At 41.6% G+C, this 24192-nt stretch overlaps 1 protein-coding gene across 4 annotated transcripts in view; it reads left to right on the forward strand.

The window, feature by feature from the left end:
- LOC105928236 (zinc finger MIZ domain-containing protein 1) overlaps positions 1-24192 on the forward strand; it is a 150219-nt gene that overhangs the window by 105516 nt on the left and 20511 nt on the right. For 3 of the 4 annotated variants that reach the window (XM_012865396.3, XM_036141880.1, XM_012865397.3), the window contains 2 exons: positions 4937-5050; positions 10720-10825. In XM_012865396.3, the coding sequence (XP_012720850.2) occupies positions 4937-5050; positions 10720-10825 (220 nt within the window). Of the gene's footprint in view, positions 1-4936; positions 5051-10719; positions 10826-16793; positions 16895-24192 lie in introns of those variants that run through there. The other variant, XM_036141881.1, reaches the window with a different exon arrangement.

Here is a 24192-nt window from a genome sequence, read left to right on the forward strand (position 1 = left end):
TAGAGAGAGATCCATGGCACACGCGTAGGCCTCCAGTCTATCTAATAAATGGTTAAAGCGTGGGGTCATTTCAAATCGACCAGTAAGAGCCAGCACCCTGCTAATAGAGGCGAGCTTTGTGCTGCAGACAATCAGGGTTTGCAAGGCCCGCATAATAAATACCATTTATGTCCTGCCAATTAGAGTAGCGGCGAGCCCATTCAGCTGGCCGTCTATTCTCCTCCCAGTGCACAAAGATGATCATCAGGGGAGATCAGAACAATTAACTCGCTATCTTCTCCCCCCTCCCTCGCTCCCCATTGTCCAATATCCAAGCTATTAAAATAATTAAGGAAATATTGTAAACCAATCCAGCTGTTTGCTTTAATTGAAACTGTTGCGCACGCTGAATATTTTTTTGGCACGTCAAAAAAAAAAAAAAAAAAAAAGGGGGGACCCGGGAATACAAATGAAGCCGGGTCTATTGTTAAGTGCTGTTTCCTGGAAGATGCGACACGTCCGTGTGACTGCTCCCAGCCAGAGCGGCGGGCAGGCTAACAAATTGATTTTGTTGCTCAAATGATGAATTGCTGCTGAGCGCCATGATAAAGTGGAGGAAATTGGAATCCGTCAACGTGGTTGAATCAGGGGGGTTTGAAAGTCGGATCAGAAAATCATTGCGGTGGTAATTCCTAAATTACTGTCCCGTTGTAAAATTGCAATAATGGAATTTTTTTTTTTTTTTTCAAATAATAACTCAGCCAAATCCGATCTGATGAATCGACAGATCTTTTACTTAATAACCTGGCGCAGAATATTAGCTCCATTCATATTCTAGACAGAAACGTCCTGCTTTTCTCCGGTTTAGACAAAGAGACACAAATGGCGTGTTAGATTTAGATGAGCGCATAATTGTGAAGCGGAAGGACAATGACAGGGTTTTCACATTTTTTTAACAAATAAAAATCAGAAAACTGAGATATACGTTGTCGTCATCCATCTAAAATCTGATACCCCTAAATAAAACCAAGGAAACCAATTGTCTTAAGAGGTCAGTACTTCCTAAATAGTCCAACTGTGTGTAATTTAGGTTTAGTATACATAAGAGGTGTTCACAAGTTTGTTTTATTATAGATTAAGTCTTTGAGAAACAAGTCCAAGTAACATCTCATGTCCCCCGCCCCCAGGTCCAAGTTAAGGTTCTATGGAGGGTAGGTCTATATCAACTCACAAGTCTTTTGCCCCAAGTCAAGACTCAGAGCTTTCTCTCCAAGTCAAATTGAAAATTTAACCACAAGTCCAAGTTTTAGTCAAATTTCAAGTCTTTTATCCCAAGCCCTTGGCAATTTTTTTTGCCCCAAGTCAGTTTTTAAGTCTGGGCCAAGTTTCAAGTCGTTCACGAGTCCAAGTCAGCTATTCATACCACAGATGTTCCCCTCTTTATAGCCACAGCTAAAACTAACAGAATCCATCCAAAAAGTAGGTTATGCTTTTTGATATTTATTAGTAAAAAAATAGTTTTAAAAACCATGTATAATTCCCTTTCCACTTGACAACTATGCCCCAGTTTGGTCTATCAGATAAAACATTTGTAGTAGCAACCTAACAAAATGTTAAAAAGTTCAAGAGGTATACACAGTTTTGCAAGCCATTACATGTTGTTTCAGCATTCATATATATATATACATATATATATATATATATATATATATATATATATATATATATATATATATATATATATATATATATATATATATATATATATATATATATAGGTATATATATATAAATAACCTTAAGAGAGCATATCTATTAATTTTAAAGAGCTTACACAAAGGAGAGCAACTACCTCCGCACGGTTTAACCTCGGAAGAGACAAGAGATGCTAAAAGCCGCAATCTGATTCCACCGTTTGTTTTTCCCTTCGCATCTCGCAATCGCACCGTTGTGAATACTTTGGGGGGAAAGATGGCTTGCGCGATACTGCTGGTATCTATTTTGGATATACTATTTTCCTCTCACAATGGGGAATCCAGTTTGCTGTCAGACTCTGCTTTCCGGTGATGCATACATGGGTGGGGGTGGGGGGAAGGGGGGGCTCTGCAGAAACCTGCGAACTGTCTTCTCCCTGCAGGAGCACTTCCTCTGACTCCTTAGCACCGACATCTCAAGATAAACTGGTGCTGCCGCCGCTTAGACCACACAGCTGCTTTTTGTCTAGCTGCTGCTGAGCTCCCTTTCCTGGGTTAATTGTCTCCATTAATATGTTTCTCTGTTGCGCCAGTGTATGTAGAACAACAGCGGCGTTTCTTATTTGTATTTTTTATTTATTTTTTTAACGGAAAGAGCGTGTTTGCCAGAACGCGCGCTCTGTCACTTCCAGTTAGGCTGCAGATGTGCTTGTTGTTTTCCAGACGTGACTACAGAGGAGGGCTGTGTGTGTGAGTCTCAGGACGCCGCTCGTCCTGTCCGTCTTTGTCTCCCCCCCCTCACCCCCCCCTCCCAGCTTTGACTGGTGTGTAAATGTTGAGTCAGAGAGAGAGCGATAGGGTAACAGAGCGGGTGGAGGGTGTTTCTTGGCCGCTGGTCGGGGTTTGATTGGGTTTTTTTGGGGGGGGGGTTTGGCCATAAAGAGGGGAACATCTGTGGTGTGGGAGTGCCAAGCTCTCCATGTGACAGCCACACTGGTGGGACCAATTGTTCTGAGTGCAAAGAACAGTAATCACTTCAAGCCCAAGTGGTGGTGTGTGTTTTCTTTCTCCCCTCCCTTCTAACATGTCCCCCTCCCTCTCCCCCCCCCCCCTCCCTTTCCATCCTCGGTGCACTGATTGCGTGTTTTTGTCTAGCTTCCAGACTCTCCCAAATTTAGCATCTGTAGATGTGTCTGAATTTCTCGACCAGAAGAAACGCACATGCTCTGCATCCCTGCCACGTCTCTCGCTTTCAGCTGAGCTCCCTGAGCGTATCGAGCGAGCGGCGGACGCAGACAAAAGCAGGGAATAAACCAGCCCGGTTTCATCCGCCGCCTGTCAAACAACCAGCTTCATAAACTGCTATGAGAGCCTCCTTATCAAATCCTGACCTCTGCTGCCCCCTAAAGAGCAAGCAGGGGGGGGAAAAAAAAGCATCTCTTCCGCTCTCTGACAGTGAAATCAAAGCACACACGCGCATTAAGAAGACAGCCGTTCGTTTTAGGATGACAACCCACTCAATTTACCTTTGATGCCGTGGAGTGGGAGTCCAATTGTTCCTGTTTGGCGCCAGTGCACCGCAAAGGTTTGTGTGCATAATCTCTCCAAAGGCTCCGGATTACTGCAGAGGGGTCCTGTATATATTGAGGTGTGCATGCCTTTACAGTTCAGTGGGCCAGTTGGGATGGGTAGCTCAGCTTTTTTTTTCTGTTCCTTTTGCAGCGTTACAGTAACACAAGGCCGGGGGTCCAAAAGGGGAATTAATTTCGTAAAAGCTGGGGTCCCAAGCTAAATTGGTATTCGATTCATAAAGTAAATGAATTACATGCACAGTGATATACATCGAGCATTTGTTTCTTTTAGTTTTGATAATTTTGGGTTACAGCTAAGGAAAGCCAGCATTAAGGTTGCCGATCTTATAGGATTTTGAATGCAGAGATAAAATAAGAAGTCTTCTTATTGTCCCACAAAGGGGGAAATCTGGGTTATTCTGGATATAATTCTGGATAGTGTCAGCGTTCTGAAAAGTATGGCCATTTATTGTCATTTCTTGTGCATACATTATAAGCACCTAGATTACTTCATCAGTGCGGTGTGGCATGGAGCACCGCTAAAGCCTTAAGGAAGCCAAGGTTGCTTTAATATCTGCCTTCAGTTCATCTGCATTGTGGGGTCTGGTGTCTCTCATCTTTTTCCTAACAATATTTTTTTTCCTGTGGGGTTTAAGTCGGACCAGTTTACTGGCGAATCAAACACTGACACCATGGCAACTAAAGCAAGTAAGGGTATTTTTGGCAGTATGGGCAGGTAACAAATGCTGCTGAAAATTGGAATCAGCATCTCCATAAGGCTTGTCAGCAGAGGGAAGCATGAAGCGCTCTAAAGGGTCCCGTTGGATGGCTGCGCTGGTTTTGGACTTCATAAACGGTGGAGGACCTGCAGAAGGCTCCCCTAATCATCTTCAGACTGGATCTCCACACTCTTCCCGCAGACTCAGGGACATCAGTTTTCTGCTGTGATACAAAATTCCCATTTCATGACAAAAATTTGTATTTTTCCTCCTCGGATGTCTTGGCTTCAGGAGCGACTTATCACAAGATCGGTGACGGTTGTAGAGCCTGTCTTGGACGTGTCTGTGTGCCGTGGCCGTTGAAGCTCTGATTCCAGCTGCTGAGCACATCTTGTGGCTCTCCCACGAAACACTGAATGCTTTAAAATCATCTGAAGGCTGGGGTTGTCACTTTTTCCTCCCCCTAAACTTTCCATTCATATGGTGGCACACAGCACTTTGTGAAAAGCCAGCTTCTTTATCAATGACAACTTGTGGCTCACCTTCCTTTGTGGAAGGAACAAATATGAAGTTGGCCTTTCTCATGAGAGTTTAGGCCATTAATAACATGACGTTATGTGTTAAATGTTCCTTTTTTATGGGTTCTATAGAAAGTTTTGGCTTTCATTTGCTGTGAGCTCGAATTAACAGACAAATTAGGAGAAATAAACATTTGAACTATAACACTGTGTGGAATAAATCTATACAATACATGAGTTTTACTTTTTGAAATAATCTACTGAAATAGGTTTTCAATGATATAATTAAGTGAGTTGCGCCTGTAAGATACTTTTTTTTTCCAATGGTAACAGTTGGATAATGAAAACAGTTGCCCCTATTAGTTTTTTTTTTTTGTAATTTTCTGTCTCCATACAGTAGCTGATTGATTTTCTGCACATTTCACTATTTTAATTTTCTCTTTCGTCCCTCGCAGCACTTACAAAATCCAGCGAATTTCCAAACAGCGGCGACCGAGCTGCTGGACTGGTGCGGAGACCCCCGAGCCTTCCAGCGCCCCTTCGAGCAAAGCCTGATGGGATGCCTAACGGTGAGTCCCCCGGCTCTAGTGATGGGTCCGGCAACACCGATGCGTCGGCGCATGTGTCGGTCTCATAGAGCGAAACCCGTGTCGATGTGTGTATTGCTACGGAAAAGTCACGTGACCGATACAGGAACTGTTTCGGTCACGTGACCAATACAGCACCTGTTTCGAACTGACTGACGCGCCAAACTGTTTCTGTTCCCTCTGAGCTGCACGCGTGTGCATTCGCGCACAGCAGCGCGCACAGCAAAGATATGCTGCGCAGTAAAGAAAATCCAAGCTGAACTGTAAACAAAATAACGGTTAATAATGGTTAATTTTTAACTATTTTGCAACTCTGGTGTGATGGTGTTGTACCACAGTCTCGCTCTGTGAGCGCAAGGTGCTGATCGGAGCGCACCACTGATGGATGGGTTCTGCAACGCTTTTTTGGTTGGGCGGGTTGCGATGTGCGTCTTTGTTCTGAGCGTCGTTTCAGAAAAAAAATGGCTGATCTACACTGAGTAGAAAGTTGCTACTCTGAGTAGTTTTTCCTCCCTTTGTCATACTCAGCATGTCCGATTTAAGAACAGATGATATCAGTCAGGTAACTAAACACAGCGCCCGATCAACCATTTGTAAAAAAATAAATAAAAAAGCCAGTCCACAAGCATCCTCCTTCACATTATTTATTGACTGCATCTAAAAAAAAATCAAATATATGTTTAATTCAAATGAAAATATAAAATAATACAATGCAACATACAATGATTTAAATTGTATTGTGTATACTTGGTCATCAAATCAGTGTCAGTTAACTCTGTCAACCAGGTTGGCTGTAGGGATTTTTAAGGTCCAGCAGGTGTCAGTATTCAGTGACACAGTATCGGCACAGTATCGGCACAGAGTTGCAATGTGTTGAAACGTTTCATGACGCCTCATCGACCCATCACTACCCGGCTCCATCCACCACCCTGTTATTGTTTCAAGGGCGACGAAAAGAGCCGCTAAAAACAACTGCTGCGTCAGCCTTTTCCGTGACTCTCTCAGGGACCTAAGACAACTAATGTTTTCTTGCCTGATCTTCAATAAGGTCACTGGGGGGTGGGGGGGGAGCATGTCGCACAGGAGGAAGCACTCAGATTTATCCTCTTTCGGTGACCTCATTAACAACTTGTGCTGAGGCTTGTGAATTTAATGGGGGAAAAAAACAAAAACAAGTAATGCAACAATGCCCCTGAGCTTTAAAGCAATCATCGGCGACAAGAAAATATATTTTTATTGTCTTTTAAGAACCCTTTATAGCTACGAATACAGGAAACGCCAACAAAAGGAACACTTGTGTGGACTGCAGGTGTTTTACTCACCTGTCACCTTTGCTTTAACACGCTGCTTCCAGCAACAGATGAAAGAAAAATATGCTGGCGGTTTAAGTGCAGCCTGTTTGCCCCTACAGCAGTGCGGGGAAGTCAGCGAAGCCGGCGTGACACGCCGAGCGACTGCTTCTGTCGCTGCTTTAATGTGCAGCAGCAGGTGACTTCGCCTCCATTCTGCCAATTCAATTTGTGTCCTGCCGTGAAAATGTCGCGGCTTCTTCCTTTTAGTTTATGAGCTCTGCAGACCCGAGTTAATCCAATATAATTGCAAAATTACACAGCACTCCATCCTGTGGCTTTCATGTCTTTACCTGCAGCGTCTTGTAAAAGTAAAAAAAGCTTTTTGTTACATTAAAACCACAAACTCTAATTTATTTCATAGGGACTTTTTGTGACAGACCAGCAAAATAAGTAGCGCATAATATTAAAGTGGAAGGAAAACAAAACCTTTTTTTTTTAACAAATAAAATCTGAAAAGTGTGGCATGCATTTGTATTCATCCCACTGTACTCTGCGACCCCTAAATAAAATCCATTGCAACCAATTGCACTTAATGTGTGAATAGATTTCACCTGTGTGTAATGTCAGTAGCAGCTTCTCTCTGAGGCCTCAGAGGTTTTTTGGGGATCTTTAGGGAGATCGTGTCCAGGGAACACAGCAGACTTCTCGAGGATAAAGTTATTGGATAGGGTTAAAGCAGGGTTGGAATATAAGTCAAAATCCTGAGCTTTAAAGCTCATTTATATAGATTTGAAAATGACAATATCCACAACAAAGCATGAGCAATATGTTTATTTTACAGAAAGTTCAGATTAACTCTGACTCTTTAGTTCAAAGATCAGTGCTGGTAGCCCTTCGTATGACACAGTACCGATGAAGTAGCTCTCTGTTTCAAAAAGCTTAGGGACTATGGATGAAAACTAGCTTTGTAGCTATAATCCGGCATATTTACATTTGTTTTTATAGTGATGTTCATTAATGTGCTTTGTCCCTATTCAAATAAATAAATAAAAGGTTGGCGACCCCTGTCCTAGATTGATATCCCAAATGGACTGCAGTTGTAATTGCAGCAATATATTTTTTTCTACATCATATTGACTTAGTGGCACTCAACTAAAGGTATACCTCTCTTCTTAGCGTTTTCATTTTCAAAAAATGTTGCAAGTTATAGAATTGTTCCTTCTAGTTCACAATTTTGCACTTTGTGTTGGTCTGTCTCATAAAATCCCAGTAAAATACATAAAAATTTCTGGTTGTAGGATTTTTTTTTCAATTCTAATGATATGATCACTTCTTTTGACAGTTTATTGACAGCTAAAAAAACAAACAAAAAAACATGGCATCAAAATATTATATTTTACAAAAACAACTTTATGATCCTTCTCAGGAAAAAAATTTAATTTCAATCTTTGAGAAAATAACCGTGAGACGTTTATAAAGATTTATGATAACCTTCATGCGCATCCAAATAGCAGGAAAAGAGACCTAAAGCTTGTAAAAAATGCACACTTCAGTCATAATTTGCTCCCGAGCTGTAAAGCTCTTCAGGGCGCACTCACTGTGCGTTTAACATGCACGATGTAAAGCACATGTTGGCCCTGTGGAGGAAAAAACCCCACCTCAACTCCTCTGGCTGTGTACAATTAAAGACCTGGAATTAGAACCACTTTTTACACTGAAATTATCTTTCAGGGAAACCTCCCTCAGTAGTTCAGATTCTAATTAGGCCGGCCATGCTCATATTTCTTGTGCTTAATGGGACATTCCTCTAAATAAAGCCCAGATGTACATACTCTGAGCCAGTGTCACGTCGGGACTATATTTACTGAAGATAATGACACGGTGCAGGCAGCAGTGTTCAGCCCTACAACCTCAGGACTTGTCTTGAAGTCTGACGGCGGGAATTTGAGAGGGCACGATGGAAAACAAAAAAAAAAGGCCCTCTGAGTGGGTCCACGCAGACCTCTGTATGTCCTAAAGGGTCATCATGATTGGAGCAGCTCTCTTTGAGCTAATAACGGTCAAAGGTAAATCAAAGCAGCGTTGCAGGACATTACGGTGATTTACTTCGCCTCCGTTGGCATGTTGATGTGTCTCCTAATGTTTCCTCTCAGTGGGTCATCTCCGCGCTTGAGGCCACATTTGCTCCTCATGCTGCTCTCAGCCGACTCATATGGAAGTTATAAACGTGTAGTGTGTCCATCATGTAAGCAGTGTTGGATCTCTGATGCTGCCAAAAGGCCACTCATGAGCAAAAGAACAAGATAAAGCAAAAAAAAAAAAACAGCTTCCTCAGGAAGAGTCAATACATAAAATACATGTTATCTGTGAATATTTGGATGTATACTAGGCTTTGGAATAATTAAGAAGATTTATTTGAAATTTGTTGTGTACATTTCCCAACCCTTCTTTATTAAAAAAAATGTTTTACAATTATCAATAATAATCTCTCATGATGTGACTCTTCCATGCTCAAATATTCAGGATTTCTACAAATAATTAGCCACAGTTCTTAAAGAGTTAGCTTTAAAGATGTTTCCTATGTGAGTCTCCTCAATGTGTGTGGAGGAACGATACACTGGGAGCTCCCCGGATAGGGAAGCATGGTGGTGGCAGCATCATGCTGTGGGGATTATTTTCTTCACTAGGGACAATGAAATTGGTCATTGTTGATTGGAAGGTGGAAAGAGACGAATACAGGACGAGTGCTGACTGCAAATATGGGGGTGTTTAGGCGGGTAGCTATTTTCGTGAAGCTATTTCCCGACTTACTTGAATGACACGTTTTTGTTCAGTCTTTCCCATTTTAAAGGCTGTCTAAGAGAAATCTGGCATCTGTGTCACATCACATTTTCCTTTAGAAAAGGAAGTTGTGGATCAGCCATTAAAAGTTCATTGACATTGTAATTAAATAAAGTTTATTTAAAACTGCTTTAAATGCATGTATTTTACAACAAATGACAGATGTCGCCATTAATTGTTAAACAAGTGAATTTGTATAAAAAAGACAAAAAAAAGAAAACATCTATATATATATATATATATATATATATGTATATAATTAGTGTTGCACCGATACCAGTATCGGACGGTGCCCCGATCCAGCGCTAAAATGGTGGTATCGGTATCGGCGAGTACCAACAAATAGGGCACGATACCATTTTGATGTTTGTAATGTCACTTGAACGCAGCCTTTTCTCTCCCGACTAGTATTATACATGTTATATAAGTTCATGAAAGTTGCACTATTTTGGCATTTGAGAGCCAAAACCCAGGGTTAAAAAGAGATTATTCAATTATCAATGTAATTTTACTGTCTTACTGTTGCACTACTATTATACGTGTAATAATTACACGAATGTTGCACTATTTTGGCCTTTGAGAGCTAAAAGTTTATTCAACTATTGTCACCTATTCCAGGTAGGCAATAAAATGTTCTACTACCCTAAGTAGTATGCAGTTCTTCATATATACACACACACATCAATTTCAAACAGATGGCATCGGTATGGTATAAATATACCTACATAGATATAGATGTAGATATCCATCCATCCATTTTCCAACACGCTTATCCCTATTGGGGTCGCGAGGGGTGCTGATGCCTATCTCCAACATTCAATGGGAGAGAGGCGGGGTACACCTTGGACGGATCGCCAGTCTGTCTGTCGCAGGGCAACACAGAGACAGACAGGACAAACAACCATTCTCGCACACACTCACACCTAAGGAGAATTTAGAGTGGCCAATTGATAAACAGTCATGTTTTTGGACTGTTGGAGGAAGCTGGAGTATCCGGAGGGAACCCACGCATGCACATGGAGAACATGCAAACTCTTAAATACAATTTAGATTCTATGGCAGGACTTACAATTCAAAGATACTCTAATAATTTTTGACTGAGCATGAGCTTTTTTGCTAAAAAAGGAAGAAAAAAAATCAGCGTCTGGAAAGCTGGTAAAGACCTACCCTGAAAAAGATGCTGAGTAGCTGCAAAAAACCATGTCTCCTCAAGTTGTTGAATAAAAGGGGGCTTAATATAAATTCATCTCATACTTTTCAATTTTCTTTTTCACAAAAGACTGTAAAAATGTCTTCCACTTTACAGATATGTTGTACTTTCTTTTGGTTTGTCATACAAAAATCCAACATTTGACTTTGAGATTTGTTGCTGTAATGCGACAAAATAGTTTCCCCATGAAAAGGTTCATGAAGGGTGCCAACTTTTGTGTCGTTCACCACGTCGCTGCAAACTGAAGGATAATAATGTTTCTTTGTCATTTTTTTAATGCATCAGTCCCGCGTGCTCTCTGTGTTCAGGTGGTCAGCCGCGTAGCAGCGCAGCAAGGCTTCGACTTGGACCTGGGCTATCGGCTCCTGGCCGTGTGTGCCGCCAACAGGGACAAGTTCACTCCAAAATCAGCAGGTAAGTCCAGTTTTTTATCAGCTGCCTCCTCAGACCATCTGCCCAAGCTGCCCTGCTCTGAGCTAAAAGTTTATTTGTGCGTCCCTGGTATCTTTTCCCATAAACACTGCTGAGAGCACGGACCCTCAAAGGTACCAATACACACAACCGTGTTTGACAGCAGCTTGTGTTAACTTAGAAAGTTGTCATTTTTATTTAATCTAGCAAAGGAAACAAAGAATCTTGATTTATGGTTTCAGATATAGAGTAATAATCCATCTGTGACATGGGTGAAAAACATGCAATCGGTGCTGACGACATTTTGTGTTCATGGGTTTGGATGTCCACAGAATTTGATGAATTATTGGGAAAAATGCAGATATTTTAAAGGTGTTTACAGGCTGGGAGAAAAGCGAGCTGAAGCTTGGTGGGGAATGAAGACGTATAGGCTGTCAGTTGCTGAAAAGATAAGATATATTTTTACAGTTTTACAGCTGCGGATTTGTGGTTTCCACCTTTCATGGGAAAAAAAACCTATGCTTGACTAGCTGCTGAGCCTTCTTGATTTAAGAGAGCCAGAGCCGCATATTGGTTTAATTTTCTTTGTGTTGGATTTTCTCTTCTTTGGTTTGTACAGTATGTGGGTCATGTCGCTGTTATTTCAGCTAAGTATTAGAACTCAGTCTCTGTCTGCTAATAACTAAGACAGCCAACTATTCTAATTCTGCCTAATGCTTAATCAAATCTCAGGGCGTATTTTATGGACTTAGATAAGATTGCCAATTGATCCGCAGTCTGAATAATTTCCTGCAACAGTAGTCATTTGGAAAGCTGAGCTTCATCTTGTTCGGGCGATATCCCAAAGTGCATTTCATGGGCAATTATGCACCAGTAAATGCGTGGATATTTTGGAATGGAGACAGATTAAATGGAAAACAAAACAGAATTTTTGTCCAGCATTGCTACAGAGAGGAAAGACATTTTTAAGATGCAGTGAAAACAGTGTGTAGAAACTGGAGGAGATGGCTCTTAAAGGACACGCCCATAGACGGAGGTAAGTAGCGAATCACATGATGGAGCTTTTACAACGGGTGGTTCGGATGGGTCGGCGTTTGTGAAGGGGGAAACTTTTCATAAAGCCCAAGTTTTCTTTCAGATACTCTTGACAGTGGCGTCACCAAAAGGGGGCCAGGGCAAGGGCTGCAATAGCCACCCCTATAAATCTGCAGTTCTCTATGCCCAATATTTTTTATGAATCTAAATTCAAGGTAGTAAAAGCTTTAGATAGCATTACACAGCATTTATTTATTGAAGTCAAGAGTATGCTTATGTGGTTATTTTATCATACAGAGTATTCCACTTTTATGTTTGTCACTCCCTACCATCTCTGCTGCAACCCTCCCATCCCCCACCTCTGCATAGATTTTGGCCTCCCATGTGGACACCACGTACAAAACCTTCTGGAGGCATCTTGGTCCTGACTGCTTTCTGCTCGGTTTTTTTCTTACATTTCATTTAAAAGGCAAGAGAAACAAATCCCTGTTTCTGTGCTCCGAAGACTTCAGAACGGTGGATGGAGCTAATAAGTTAATCAGATTTGGCTCACAAGCTCTAAATCGCCTCGGCTCTGACACAGCGTGGTCGGTGGCCGTTACATTTCCGTTGATACCCTCTCAACGCCTCTCCTGAACAAGCTGCAAAATTGATCTGAGGGGAGGGAGGTCTTAGGTGGAAATCAATGTTCACAGTCAGCTCAGAGCTGAAACGGTTTGTAGCTTTGACAAATTGATTAATCATGAAATGCCTCCGATAATTTACAGAATTAGCTTTTGCTTTCTATTATTGCGAGAGGGTTAAACTTCATTAAGGCCTCATTATCACAACCTATTGACGGTATCTGCTGGCATATGCAAAGGGTTTATAGAAGTTGAGATAATGTCGGGTTTCAAATCTAATCCCTTCTCATCAGAGTGGAATTATCAAACTCAACAATGTGTGATTCAGTGAAATGAACTGCTGATCTGTTTAATGGATACGCTCAAAGGGTGGGCGAGGGGGTTGTCGGGTTGCCCCTTTTTTTTTTTTTTTTTTTTGCAGAGCTGGGGGAAGGGTGTCTGTCTGCTCACAGTGACCTCTCTGTGAATGGGATTAGCCTGCTCTATTAATCTGTGATTACTTAGACTGTCCGACCGCCCGGCGAAGCTGTGCACGTGGGGCTGCTGCGACCTGAAAACAGGGAGATCACTCAGCTTGCCTTGTGTGGATAAAGTCATCAGTCCCTCCTCTCTGTTTTCCCTCCATCACTACAAGCTTCGTTAGACCTATTCCGTTCAGCGTCACGCTAAACCACATGATGTTCAAGAGTTTTCGACCAAAAAAAGAAAAACAGACCCACAACTTCTTCTGAGCGGTGCATTCCCAATTGATTGCGCCTCACTGGGCTGTTGGAATTCCTCGACTCAAAAGAGTGAAAAGAGGCACCGACTTAATAAGAGGGAGGAGCAGGCTGGAGTTTCTCAGCTCCTCGGGCCATTCATTCCCCCAATGTAACAAACGCCTGGCAAAGCAGCCATTCAGCAGATAATTAGTTCTCGCGCTGGTCAGGCTCAGTTGGTGCTAGCCTCGTTTTACACATTCGAGACATTCAATCTTTAGACACTGTGGGTTGTAGTTAACAGTGTCAGCCTGATTAGAAAAATACCTAAGTGTTCTTATTCTTTAGTTTTTTACGTGGCCAGTGAATGCAGGGCTACAGAAGGTGAAACATCAAGAGGCTGTGTTCTGATCCGTAAATGGCAGTAGCGTGCTAGCGCCAGAGAGAGGGTGTTGTGTTTGTTTGCTTGATAAAGACAATGCGGTGTGACCACCTGTTTACTAGCGCATGCAGTTATATACGATGTCTCGCCAATAATGATAACAAACCTAGAATTGTTTTGCCATATTACAATGCCAAACCTCAGTGGAGTTTACGGAGATGATGTGTGATGCAACAGCAGAAATTGTCAGATTGTGAAGGGGACGGAAAACGAGACCCGGGTTTAGAAATGTCAGCGTGTAAAATTCTACAAATGCTTACCTGAGTACTTTGTAAAACCAACTTTGGTTGCAACTGCAGATGCAACTATTTTGGGTTAAGTCTCTTCCAGCTTTGTACATCTCCTGCTGTATGTTTAGTGTGGTTGTCGTGATGGAAAGTGAACCTCCAATCAACTCTCGAGTCTTTTGCGCCTTCCAACAGAAGCCCTTCCACTGTGGACCTGTGTTTGCCTTCATCCATGTTTCCATCCATCTATGCCCGGCTATTGACGTCAGTGCTCACAAAAAGAGAAATCCCACGGCGTGATGCTGCCACCACTGTTTTTACGGATGTGTTGATGTTTTCAGAACGATGTGTGGTGTTGGTTTGCTGCCTTATGCATGTCGATCCAAAAATTCATAACATGCCTCCTGTATCCGCTATTAAGGCTTTTTCTACTTATGACTTTCCAATGAAGGCTAGATTTGTCGACTGCATGGCTCATCGTTGTCCTGTCGACAGAGCAGTGGATGTCTCCAGCTCCTCTAGAGTGGCCATAGGTGTCTTGGCTTCCTCTCTGATTAACGCTCTAAATGCTTGCCAGATTAGTTGTTAGGCCATGCCTTGGTCAATTTGCTGTTGTGCCATAGTCTTCCAAATTTTAGATGTTGTATTGAATTTGAATGTATTAATATTGATGATAAATTGCACAGGCTACACGGTGGAAGAGTTGTTAGCACTGTCGCCTTGCAGCAAAATGGTCTTAGGCTTGAATCCCACCCAAGGCTTTTCTGAATGTTTTCTTCGTGTGCATGAGTGGGTTCCGTCCAGGCATCCCACAAACCAAAAATATGTTCCTTAGGTTAATTGGAGGGTCCTTTGTCTCATGCCCTGTCACGGAAAGACAACCTATCCAGGTTACACCATGTCTGTTCAGCTGCTGGAGGCAGGCACCAGCAACCTCGTGACCCTGGCAGGATAAGGGGGTATAGACAAAGGGTGATTTAATTCCACTTTACAGTTACACTCCCTGTCACATAGAATCCCAATAATGCGAGAAAATGTGAAAAATGTCTAAGCGGGATTAAAAGATTTACTATTTACTTTCATACTACATACATACTGAAGACCGCATTGGAGGTCCGATATTTGAACCAAAAATCTCTGATACAGACGTCTACTCTTTTATTGTGTTGTCTTTTAAACACAGATCTCTGAAAGAATTTTGAAATAAGTTTTGAATGGATTTGAAAAGGGAGTCATTTTTGAGGTGGTGTGATTTGTTTTCCAGACCACTTTGCTTATCAGGGTTTACAAGGTTGAAGTTCCTCGTAATTCAAAGTATGTGCGCTATGATCACTGAGGACTCCCAGCCAACCATGATTGATAGGTTAACTTTCAGTAGGTCTGCAGGGCTGTAAGTCACCCGCCACACACTTAGCCGGTACTAAATACCAGGAGAGCAAATGCAGAGATGAGAGATAAGAGCTTCTGAGTTGCTCTGGCCTTTCTCTCTTCAAGTGATTTTATGTCCTCCAAGCAGCAGGCGTTTATTGGGACCATCTTTTGCTGCTTCCATGCAGCTGTGTGCAGCAAAACATGCCAGTTTTGTATTAAATTTGTTTAACTTAACCCTGCATTGGCTACTTGACTCAAGTACAGAATTTTACAAATGCATATCAATCATTTTGAATACCATTAAAAATCTGAGCAATTGAATCCAAAAGTGAAACTCTTATAGATATATGCACACGAAGCGATACAATATTTAGCCTTATTTAGTGTTAATTTCTGTACATTTAATGTTTGTTACTGACAAGTGACTGTTTTGATGTGTTTATGACATTTTAACGTTTTCATGATGTAAAACGCATTAACCGCCTTGCTGCTGAAATGTGCTTTACAAATGAGCTTGACATGACATGACTAAATTGTGTTAGTGCCTTACAGCTATCGACAACCCTAAATTCAGCTTGTCAGAAAATTAGAGTTTATAAAATCTACTGATTTTGGGGGGAAAAATTAAAAACGGTATTTTAGGACCTACAACATTATTGGAAAGACTGGGGAGATTCACCAAATATATACTTGGGATGGAGTGCTGTCTTCTGGACAACTGGGAATTTAGCAGTCCTTCCCATGAATGTTTAGAGACCATAATGTGGTCATAACATGGCATTTATGTATCTTAAATATTTTCTATTGATCATGTATTATGCCTTTTTGATTTATATTTCAAATATTATTCTAAAATTCTGACTGAGGAACAGAATGTTTGGTTTTATTAGGTGTAAGCCATAATAATCAAATTGGAAAAGAGATCATCGCTTGAAATATATTGTTTTGCGTGCGCCGTGAATCAACGTAAAATAGGTTTTACATAAAAAATGAACGTTTTGGTGATATTCTGATTTTCTGCAGCGGCGCGTTTGAGCAGACAAGTAGTGTGCCGATCGTTCTATTTGCATACAATGACGTGCCTCAGGTGGCATGTCTACCTGCAGTTTACATGTTTTATAGCTGTGTAATTATTTATCCAAAGGCTTAGTGGGGCTGTTTGCTCGGAGACAAATGTGGTCTAATTGGCCCCTCCTTCTCTTGATGCCAGCCCTCAGCGGATTGAGAAGCCTCCTCCTCTTCCTCTCTGCCTTTTAATTACAAAGACTTTTTTTTTTTTTGACGGATCAGGTCAAGTGAACACACGCAAAGCCGAGGTTAGCAGTGGCTAGGAGTCGCAGCTTCACCTGGACCGACTCCGGTGGCGCTTTTGGCGACTCCCGGTGCATCTCCCTGCAGCTCCAAGCCAAACTGATTGAGGCTTCTTTTACTCGTCGCTCTGGACCCGGGCCAAGACACAGGCTGTCTAGCACATTAGGCACCACCCTCCCACCCCCCCTTTGCAAGTTTGAAATGTGAGCTGCCCGCATTTTTTTCCCCCTCCCCTCCCCTCCCGCTCTCTCCCTTCTGGCGAAGTGGCTGTGGCTGCCTCTGTGTGATGTGTGTATTGGGAGAGCAAGCAATGGATCACTAGACAGAAAAAGAAGATACATCAATAACAGCTGCATACATCCGAGGTGAGGAGATAAGCATTTGGTTCTCTCCCTCTCTGCCTGTCCCCCCCCCCCCATCCCCTTTATTCCCCCCACCCTCCCAATATATCTGTGTCTTTAACCCCTTTCCTGCTGCATTTGGTGAATGATTTGCAGTGCTGCCTGCTGCCTCCTTCTCTCGACCCAAACCTTTTCTCCTCTGCTGCTCTCTGAAGTCTCCATCTCTTTTAACAGCTTATCCGTTCCTGTTTGTCTTTTTCTTTTAATTTTCCTCCCGTTGTCTCTGGGGGTATTTGTTGCTCGAGTGCAAAAAAAAAAGGAGAAGCCGGTGGCAAGTGGAGCAGGAACCCCATTAGCGCCGACTCCATCTGTGATTGGTTTTGCCTGCAAAACGGAGAGAGAGAGAGAGAGAGAGAGAGAGAGAGAGAGAGAGAGAGAGAGAGAGACGGAGAGAGAGCGGCCATGAATAATTGATGCGTATTGTGCAGTCAGCCACTGGACGCGCGGTGGAGACGGAGAGGAAGCTGCTGCCCTGAGACACCGAGAGGGGTGGGTGGGGGGGCGGTGGGAGAAGCGCGGGAGGCGAGGGGTGGGCGAGGAGGAATGCTTTAATGGAAGGAAGAAAAAGGTGGGAGGGATGAGAAGACACTGAAGGAGCTTTAAAATAGCTGCCGGTTTCAGTGGTGCAGAGATTAAGGCTGCCCCGGATCGCCTTTGTTCTGCCGTTGCCGACTTGCGCTTCAGAAGTGTTTTCCAGGCACCGGGAGTCAGCGGGCGTTTAGGAGGACCGCGGAGGACGGTCTGCCGCCGTCTGAATGAGACGAGGCTGCAAAGCTGTCAAAAGGAGGAGACAGCAGATAGCGAGCGTTAAGTGTGCCGGGTGACACGAGGGGAGGTGGATCTGCCGCTGCAGCAGAGGGGAACTCTTACTTTATTCCCCCCCCTATCGGAGGGGCAGAGGGAGGGATGATTCCTGCGCTGGTGGGCGCACGCGGGCAAACGGGGGTTGACAGCATGACGAGTGGCTTACAGCGCCCCGCCTGACGGAGGTGCAACAGCTGATTACTGCGTTTGACCCACTTACAGCTGACACAGAAGGGGTCGAAATGGCCTTGATTATCTCTGAGAGTTGCTCTGACCTACTTGAGATGCCGGTTTTCACGAGACTGTCTGCATTTTTGCAGTCATGCAGTGGCACCAGCCAAGCCTGCACACAGTTCTCCAAATGAAGGAATCCCTTCGTTTAGCACCAGTTTTCATCATGATCTAAGTGTCTTTTTAAACGCTAACAGCAACAGGTTTGGATTTTAGACTATGAGGGGCTGTTAAACATCCTCATAATGCATATTTTTTTAAAAATGGGAAAACTAATTGACAGAGACTCACCAGTCAGCTTTTACTTCCCAATAACAGTTTCCAGTTTTTGTTGGAATCTGAACTAAGGATTTTGATTGATGTTTTCTTTGTTCAGAGTCATATAAAACATATAAAAACTTAGAACATAAACTTTTGGCAAAGTTGTAGAGCAGGCCCACCATATGGACTCAGGTGTCCTGGGTTCGATTCCCAACCCCAGCTCGTTTGATGCTTGTCATCTCCTTCTCTCTCTTCCTTTATTCCCATCAAGCAACCAATGAATGAATGTCACCAGTGCCACAGAGTCATAGAAAACACTAGAAGGCACTTTGTTTTAATTCAACAAATAAATGCCAATTCAATAATTCATTAAATTAATTGTGAACAATTAAAGAACAAAAACAGGCCGTGGGACTTTAGGTAGAGGTGGTAGTTTTCAATTCAGAAGGAAATCAAGGGACACATCAGAGGATACAATGACTATGTACTATGTCTCACCTCTTCTGCAACCTTTCTCCCAGAATTGCTCGGTATTACGCTCCATTCATCCTCCCCATCAACTCTACCTAGCTTCAGTGTCCCTGGTGTAGAAAAGCATTCCCACAGCATAATGCCACCTCTACCATCTTCCACGGTGCCGCGGGTGTGTACAGGGTTGTGTGTACAGGGTCATGTGCAGGTGTTTGTTTTCTCTTTGCTTATTGGCCAAAAAGGCACATTTTGGTCTCATCTGATAAGGCCGCTTGCTTCCACTTGTTTGCTGCGCCCCTTACATGATTGGTGGCAAACTGCAAACAGGTCTTCTTATGGCTCTCTGTCATTTACGGCTTTTCTTCTTGCCAGGTTTGGGGAGTGCATGACACATAGTTGTCCTATCAACAGGATCTCTACAGCTCCTCTAGAGTTACTATGGGCCTCTTCGATTTGGAGTGCTCTACAGCTTTATTGCGGACCTGTCTGCTGTGTTCCTTGGTCTTCATGATGCTGTTTGTTCACTAAGGTTCTCTAACAAACCTCTGAGGCCTTCACAGAACAAATAAAATCCCCAAAACAATAATGCTGTTGCAGTAACGTGATAAAATGTAAAAAAAAAAAAAAAAAAAAAAAGTTCAGGGGCCAGGCCTGCTTTCACAAGGTCCTGGAGTCTCCAGCACTGTGTCACCCCTAGTGAGTATTAATTAATTCCAGTTTGGAAAATGAATAAACGGCTTAAATCTGAGGAACACTCTTGTACTAGATCTGCCTTGGAAAAAAGTTTGCAGTACGAGTTATTGGAGAAGATTTGTCTAGCTTAATGGCCACCGTTGCTCTGTCAACTTCACTGAATCTCTTCTTCTCTGCCTTGAAGAAGTGAAATAGCTTAGACCGTTTTTATTTACAGTTTGTCACTGAAGTCCCGAAGGGAAATAGCGCGATGCAGGAATGCACTGATCTCTGTTGTGATATGTACATTTGTGCAGGGAGCCTTTTTGTTACTTAAATGAAAAGGATTAGCTGCAAATAACCAGGCTACGGCTCTTAGTAGCTCTTATGTTTTGATCCTTCAGGTAAACACAGATTTTATTCCACTTATGTTGCTTAAAGATCAAATATTAAACCTTGACTGAATACAAGGAATGCATATTAGCTTTTAAAACAGACTTGTTAAAAAGTGAGAAGAAAATATCCACAGCAATAATGTACAATCAAACTAGATGAGTCTTTTTCCCATTAAATCAGGTTCCAACAGTTGTTTTAATTTAATACTTTGTTTCTGAAATAAGAAAAAAGTCAATAAAGGGAAAGTCAATAAGTTAGATGTACTCATATTCCTCTGTTTAGCAAAGCTTACTCCCTATCCACTTATCCAGATGCTGGATTTAAAGGTCACATTAAAAAAGCAAGACGTTTTTATAACCGCACCGTGATACCAAAATAATGGCAGGTAAAGCTTTATGCACTTCAATAAAACCAATAAAGTTGTTCATAAGATACAAAAGTCATAGCAAAGGGAGCAAGTGATGTTGAATGGACCAGTTTTAGCCAGAAATTTACAGATATTCATTAAGGGGAAAAAAAAAAAAAACCTTGACTTTGGTATAATGATAAAGACACTTTGTCTGAACTTATTTCACATGGTGGCACTGACCTTTTGTTCCCAAATCTTAGCTGAGAAAAAGATTTTTATGTCATTAGAAAAGGTTTGATATAAGAGAAGTTACCTGCTACAATACATATTTATGACATGTCTGTAAGAACACATTCACGTTCACTGTTCCGGTTACAGCTAATAAAAAATATATTCCAGTTTAGAATATTAAATCAGCCCATTAAAAATGCTTAATGAACAACATGTTTAATACCACCTTAAAGGTTGCTATTTTCAAAAGGTTGTTTTTTACCCATCTTAACCAGGGTGGGAGAAAGTTTTAACATTCCCGACTCGTAGTGTAATGACTGTCACGTGAATCCAACCCAACATCCTAATCACACAATGCATAAAAATCATTTGAAAAGTTCTTCAAGGTTCAACTGATACATAACCTTTTTATTATTTTATTTTTTTACTTGATGCGTCTTCCCCCCCACTAACCCCACCTTTCTAATGCCCCTCTGGGCAGATGCTCATACGGTCCATATTAAAAAGCACTATTACTGATGCTGGACTGTGTTAATATCCTGTACTTATTTCAGATGTGCTCTTTGGTTGGAGAAGTCACATGGATGTTGATTAGATATCTGTAAGAGGTTTTATTCTGTGTTTTAATCCAGCATATGGTTCCGTTGTAGTCTTGGTGTATTTATAGAGTCTACTGCTGTTCAGTTAGCTGTCATGTCAGGCCAATATAAAGAAATAAAGAATGCATATATAAACTATTCATAACAATTTACAGCTAAACAGAACATTACCAGGTAGAAGTGAAATAGGCAAAAGGAAACTGCTGTGTCATGCATTTTATCCAGAACAAAACAAATATTGTTTCGCACAAATCCCATTAGAATTGGGGAGATTCGTAGATTGCGTATTATTTACTTATTTATTTCTCAATTGTACCAGCTGCTACATTTGAAAACAGTCTGTAGACCAATATTCTTATCCCGGATCAAGTTGGAATGTTCCACTTGGCACAAGAGTTTATCTTGAGGGAGTTTTTCATTGAGATCCCGAGCTGCTGCCCATATGGACGTCTCTAATGAGCCTAGAGGGATGCCAGGGCCGGACCCGGTTCCCCAAGTGTCCTTTTTCCCCCGATTTCCAAAACAGGCCCTGACCTCAAGCCTGCTGTGAAAAGGTCACAGGTGAATCGGCTACCAGCATATGCAGCCGTGACACTACAGGCCCTGTCCAGCACCCCTAGGTGGGCACTGGTCCGGGCACATCTGCTCTCTGCCTAATTAGTATCATGGTGGACAGGGGCTTAAGGCTGGGGCTTTGTTAATGGCAGCCTGTTGCTTTGGGGAACAATCTGGCTCCTGTAAGCTGCATCTTTGCTGGTCTGATAATCTGGTTAGAGTCGTGCATGATTATAGGCACTCTGGGTCGGTGCAGGTGGTTGTTTTGGCAGGTGTAAGGTTCAGGAGTCACACGGTTCAGAATTGATGTGATCTTGTGATTTGTATATATTTAAGAAACATAAAGGTTTAAGAAACAGCTAGTGTGAAAAAGGTTAAGATCATCCCAGCATCCTTTGTCTTTAATAGAGGTTGTTCTCATAATCCTTTGACCTGCCAATGCCTCATTCGGACAATTCTTTTTAAGAAATCTGATATGAGTTACCGAAGGAGCATTCAAGATATAAATTGTAATATTCCTTCCTTGAACAGTCAGTTATTTATATGAAGTGCAGAGTTTTGCAAGGTGTTGCAGTTTCTGTACAGCGAAGTTCTGTTCAGCCTTCCTGTTACTTGCCAACAGTCTCTCTCTCTCTCTCTCTCTCTCTCTCTCTCTCTCTCTCTCTCTCTCTCTCTTTCAACGTTTCCTTGAAAAAAATCTTTACTCCGCTTTTTCCTTTGACATTGTTTTTAAAGGTATAGTCTGCAATTTTTCCAGAAGTTTCCCCAAGTATATTTTTGAAGAACTGCGCATGCGCAAGACCATCTTACCTGCTCTTCCACTCCTCAGGGATGTACATTTTGTTATCAATCATCTTAAGAACAATTGTAATGTAGAGCTGAAAAGGAATGCCCATAAAAAGAAAATTAGACTGAAGAGAAGTGGAAAAAAAATACTACTGCAACTTCTACTACAAACTGAAGCAGACAACTAGTGAACTAAGATCAAGGGAGAGAAGCTGCATAATTTACCTGCTAAGTTGGAACGTAGATCTGGAAATTACACAAAATCCAACCTAACCATGATAAAGTTCCAATTTAGACAAGCAGTGTACAATGCTAATTGCTGTACTCAGTGTACTAACTCCTATTAGGAATACAAGGTAACAACTTTGTATTATTTCATGTTTTATTTATTTAAAGTTTATGGTATGGTATGGTCAATGAAAATCATTGAAAGGTTTATGTATTCTGGTAATGGAATTTAAAAACATTTCAAAGCGAGTCCAATATTTGAGGTATTTATTTCTGTTAATTTTGATAAACATGGCATACTAAAATCACGGAGATTGTGCTTTTCAGGTAGAGGCTTTGAGACTTTGGAACGCTCTCTCGCTGCTTCTTCGCTGCACAGAATCCACAGTCTCTTTGAAAACATCTAATGACATTTTTATTTAGACAAGCATTTGCTTAAGCAGGTTTTGTGTTTTTAAATTGTGTTCGCTCCTGTGAAGCACTTTGTGATGTCAATGTCTGTGAAGAGTGCTATAGAAATAACAATTTTACTTACAAATTTTACTTACAGTTAATGAAAAACTAACTTTCAAAAATTTGGAATTCATATAATAAAAAATGATTTCTACTATAGAAATATTTTTGTAATGGCCATGTTGTGGGGAGTGGTGGCCTAGTGATCAGAAGATTGCGATTTTGTCCTGGAGGTTCTGGGTTTAAATCCCACAGACTACCACTCTGGGTCCCTGAGCAAGATCCTTAGCCACAGAATGCTCCCTAACGGATGGCTTAAATGCAGAGGATCATTTTCATTGCAATGGATGCTGCAATGACAAATAAAGATTATTATTATCATGGGGGAAGATCTGAGTTGTAGTTACTTCTCAAGGAGGAAGAAGCTAAATAAGCTCTCTGTTTACATGGTGCTTGATGCACATATATTAATGGAAGGTTGAGTGGAGAGAAAAAGTGTAGTAGAAACAGTTGCATGAGCAACACTTGGCAATGTTAAATGGTCATAATAAAATAATTAATCCTCATCCTTCTATCAAAAAATTGAACAGGAACAGTATATATTATTTTCTTTTTTTTAAAAAAAAAACCCTCATATTTCTGTTGTATTCCTGTTTTGGAGTAGCCTATTTTCTTAGGAGGTATTTGTAATGACATTGTTTTTCTGTGCCTTACAGTACTATATTGAGGCAAATAAACTGTCAAATAAACCATCTTCCGATAGACATCTGTGTTGCAGAAAGTAAACATAATCTAATAAAACATAAAAAAGACTAATAATGAAAATAAGACCTGTCAAACTTGACCTCTTACACATGAGCCCATTTTGTCAGATTTTCGCTCTTTTATTAAGAAAGATGTAGGTTTAAATCCAGTCATCTTAATACTATAAGAAAACGCAGAAGATTGAATGTTAGGCTTGAGAGATTGTAGGCTCGGAAAAAAATGGTGTGTAAAATCATATAGTTTTCAAAAACTCTAAACAGTATGATCTCTGTTTTAAAAAAAAAAAGATAAGTGTTGCTTGCCATCAGGAGACAACATGGTAGGAAACAGTGGGTTTGTTAGACGAGCGCTGGCTTCTGCTTAACCATAACTGAGCTGTGACAGTTGCAGCGATGAGATCTGCATAAATCAACGTGGGATTTTCAAATGTATCACACCATCTTCCAGCTGGCATTCAATTA

The sequence above is a fragment of the Fundulus heteroclitus genome, chromosome 10 (genome assembly GCF_011125445.2).
Source record: "Fundulus heteroclitus isolate FHET01 chromosome 10, MU-UCD_Fhet_4.1, whole genome shotgun sequence".
Lineage (NCBI taxonomy): Eukaryota > Metazoa > Chordata > Actinopteri > Cyprinodontiformes > Fundulidae > Fundulus > Fundulus heteroclitus.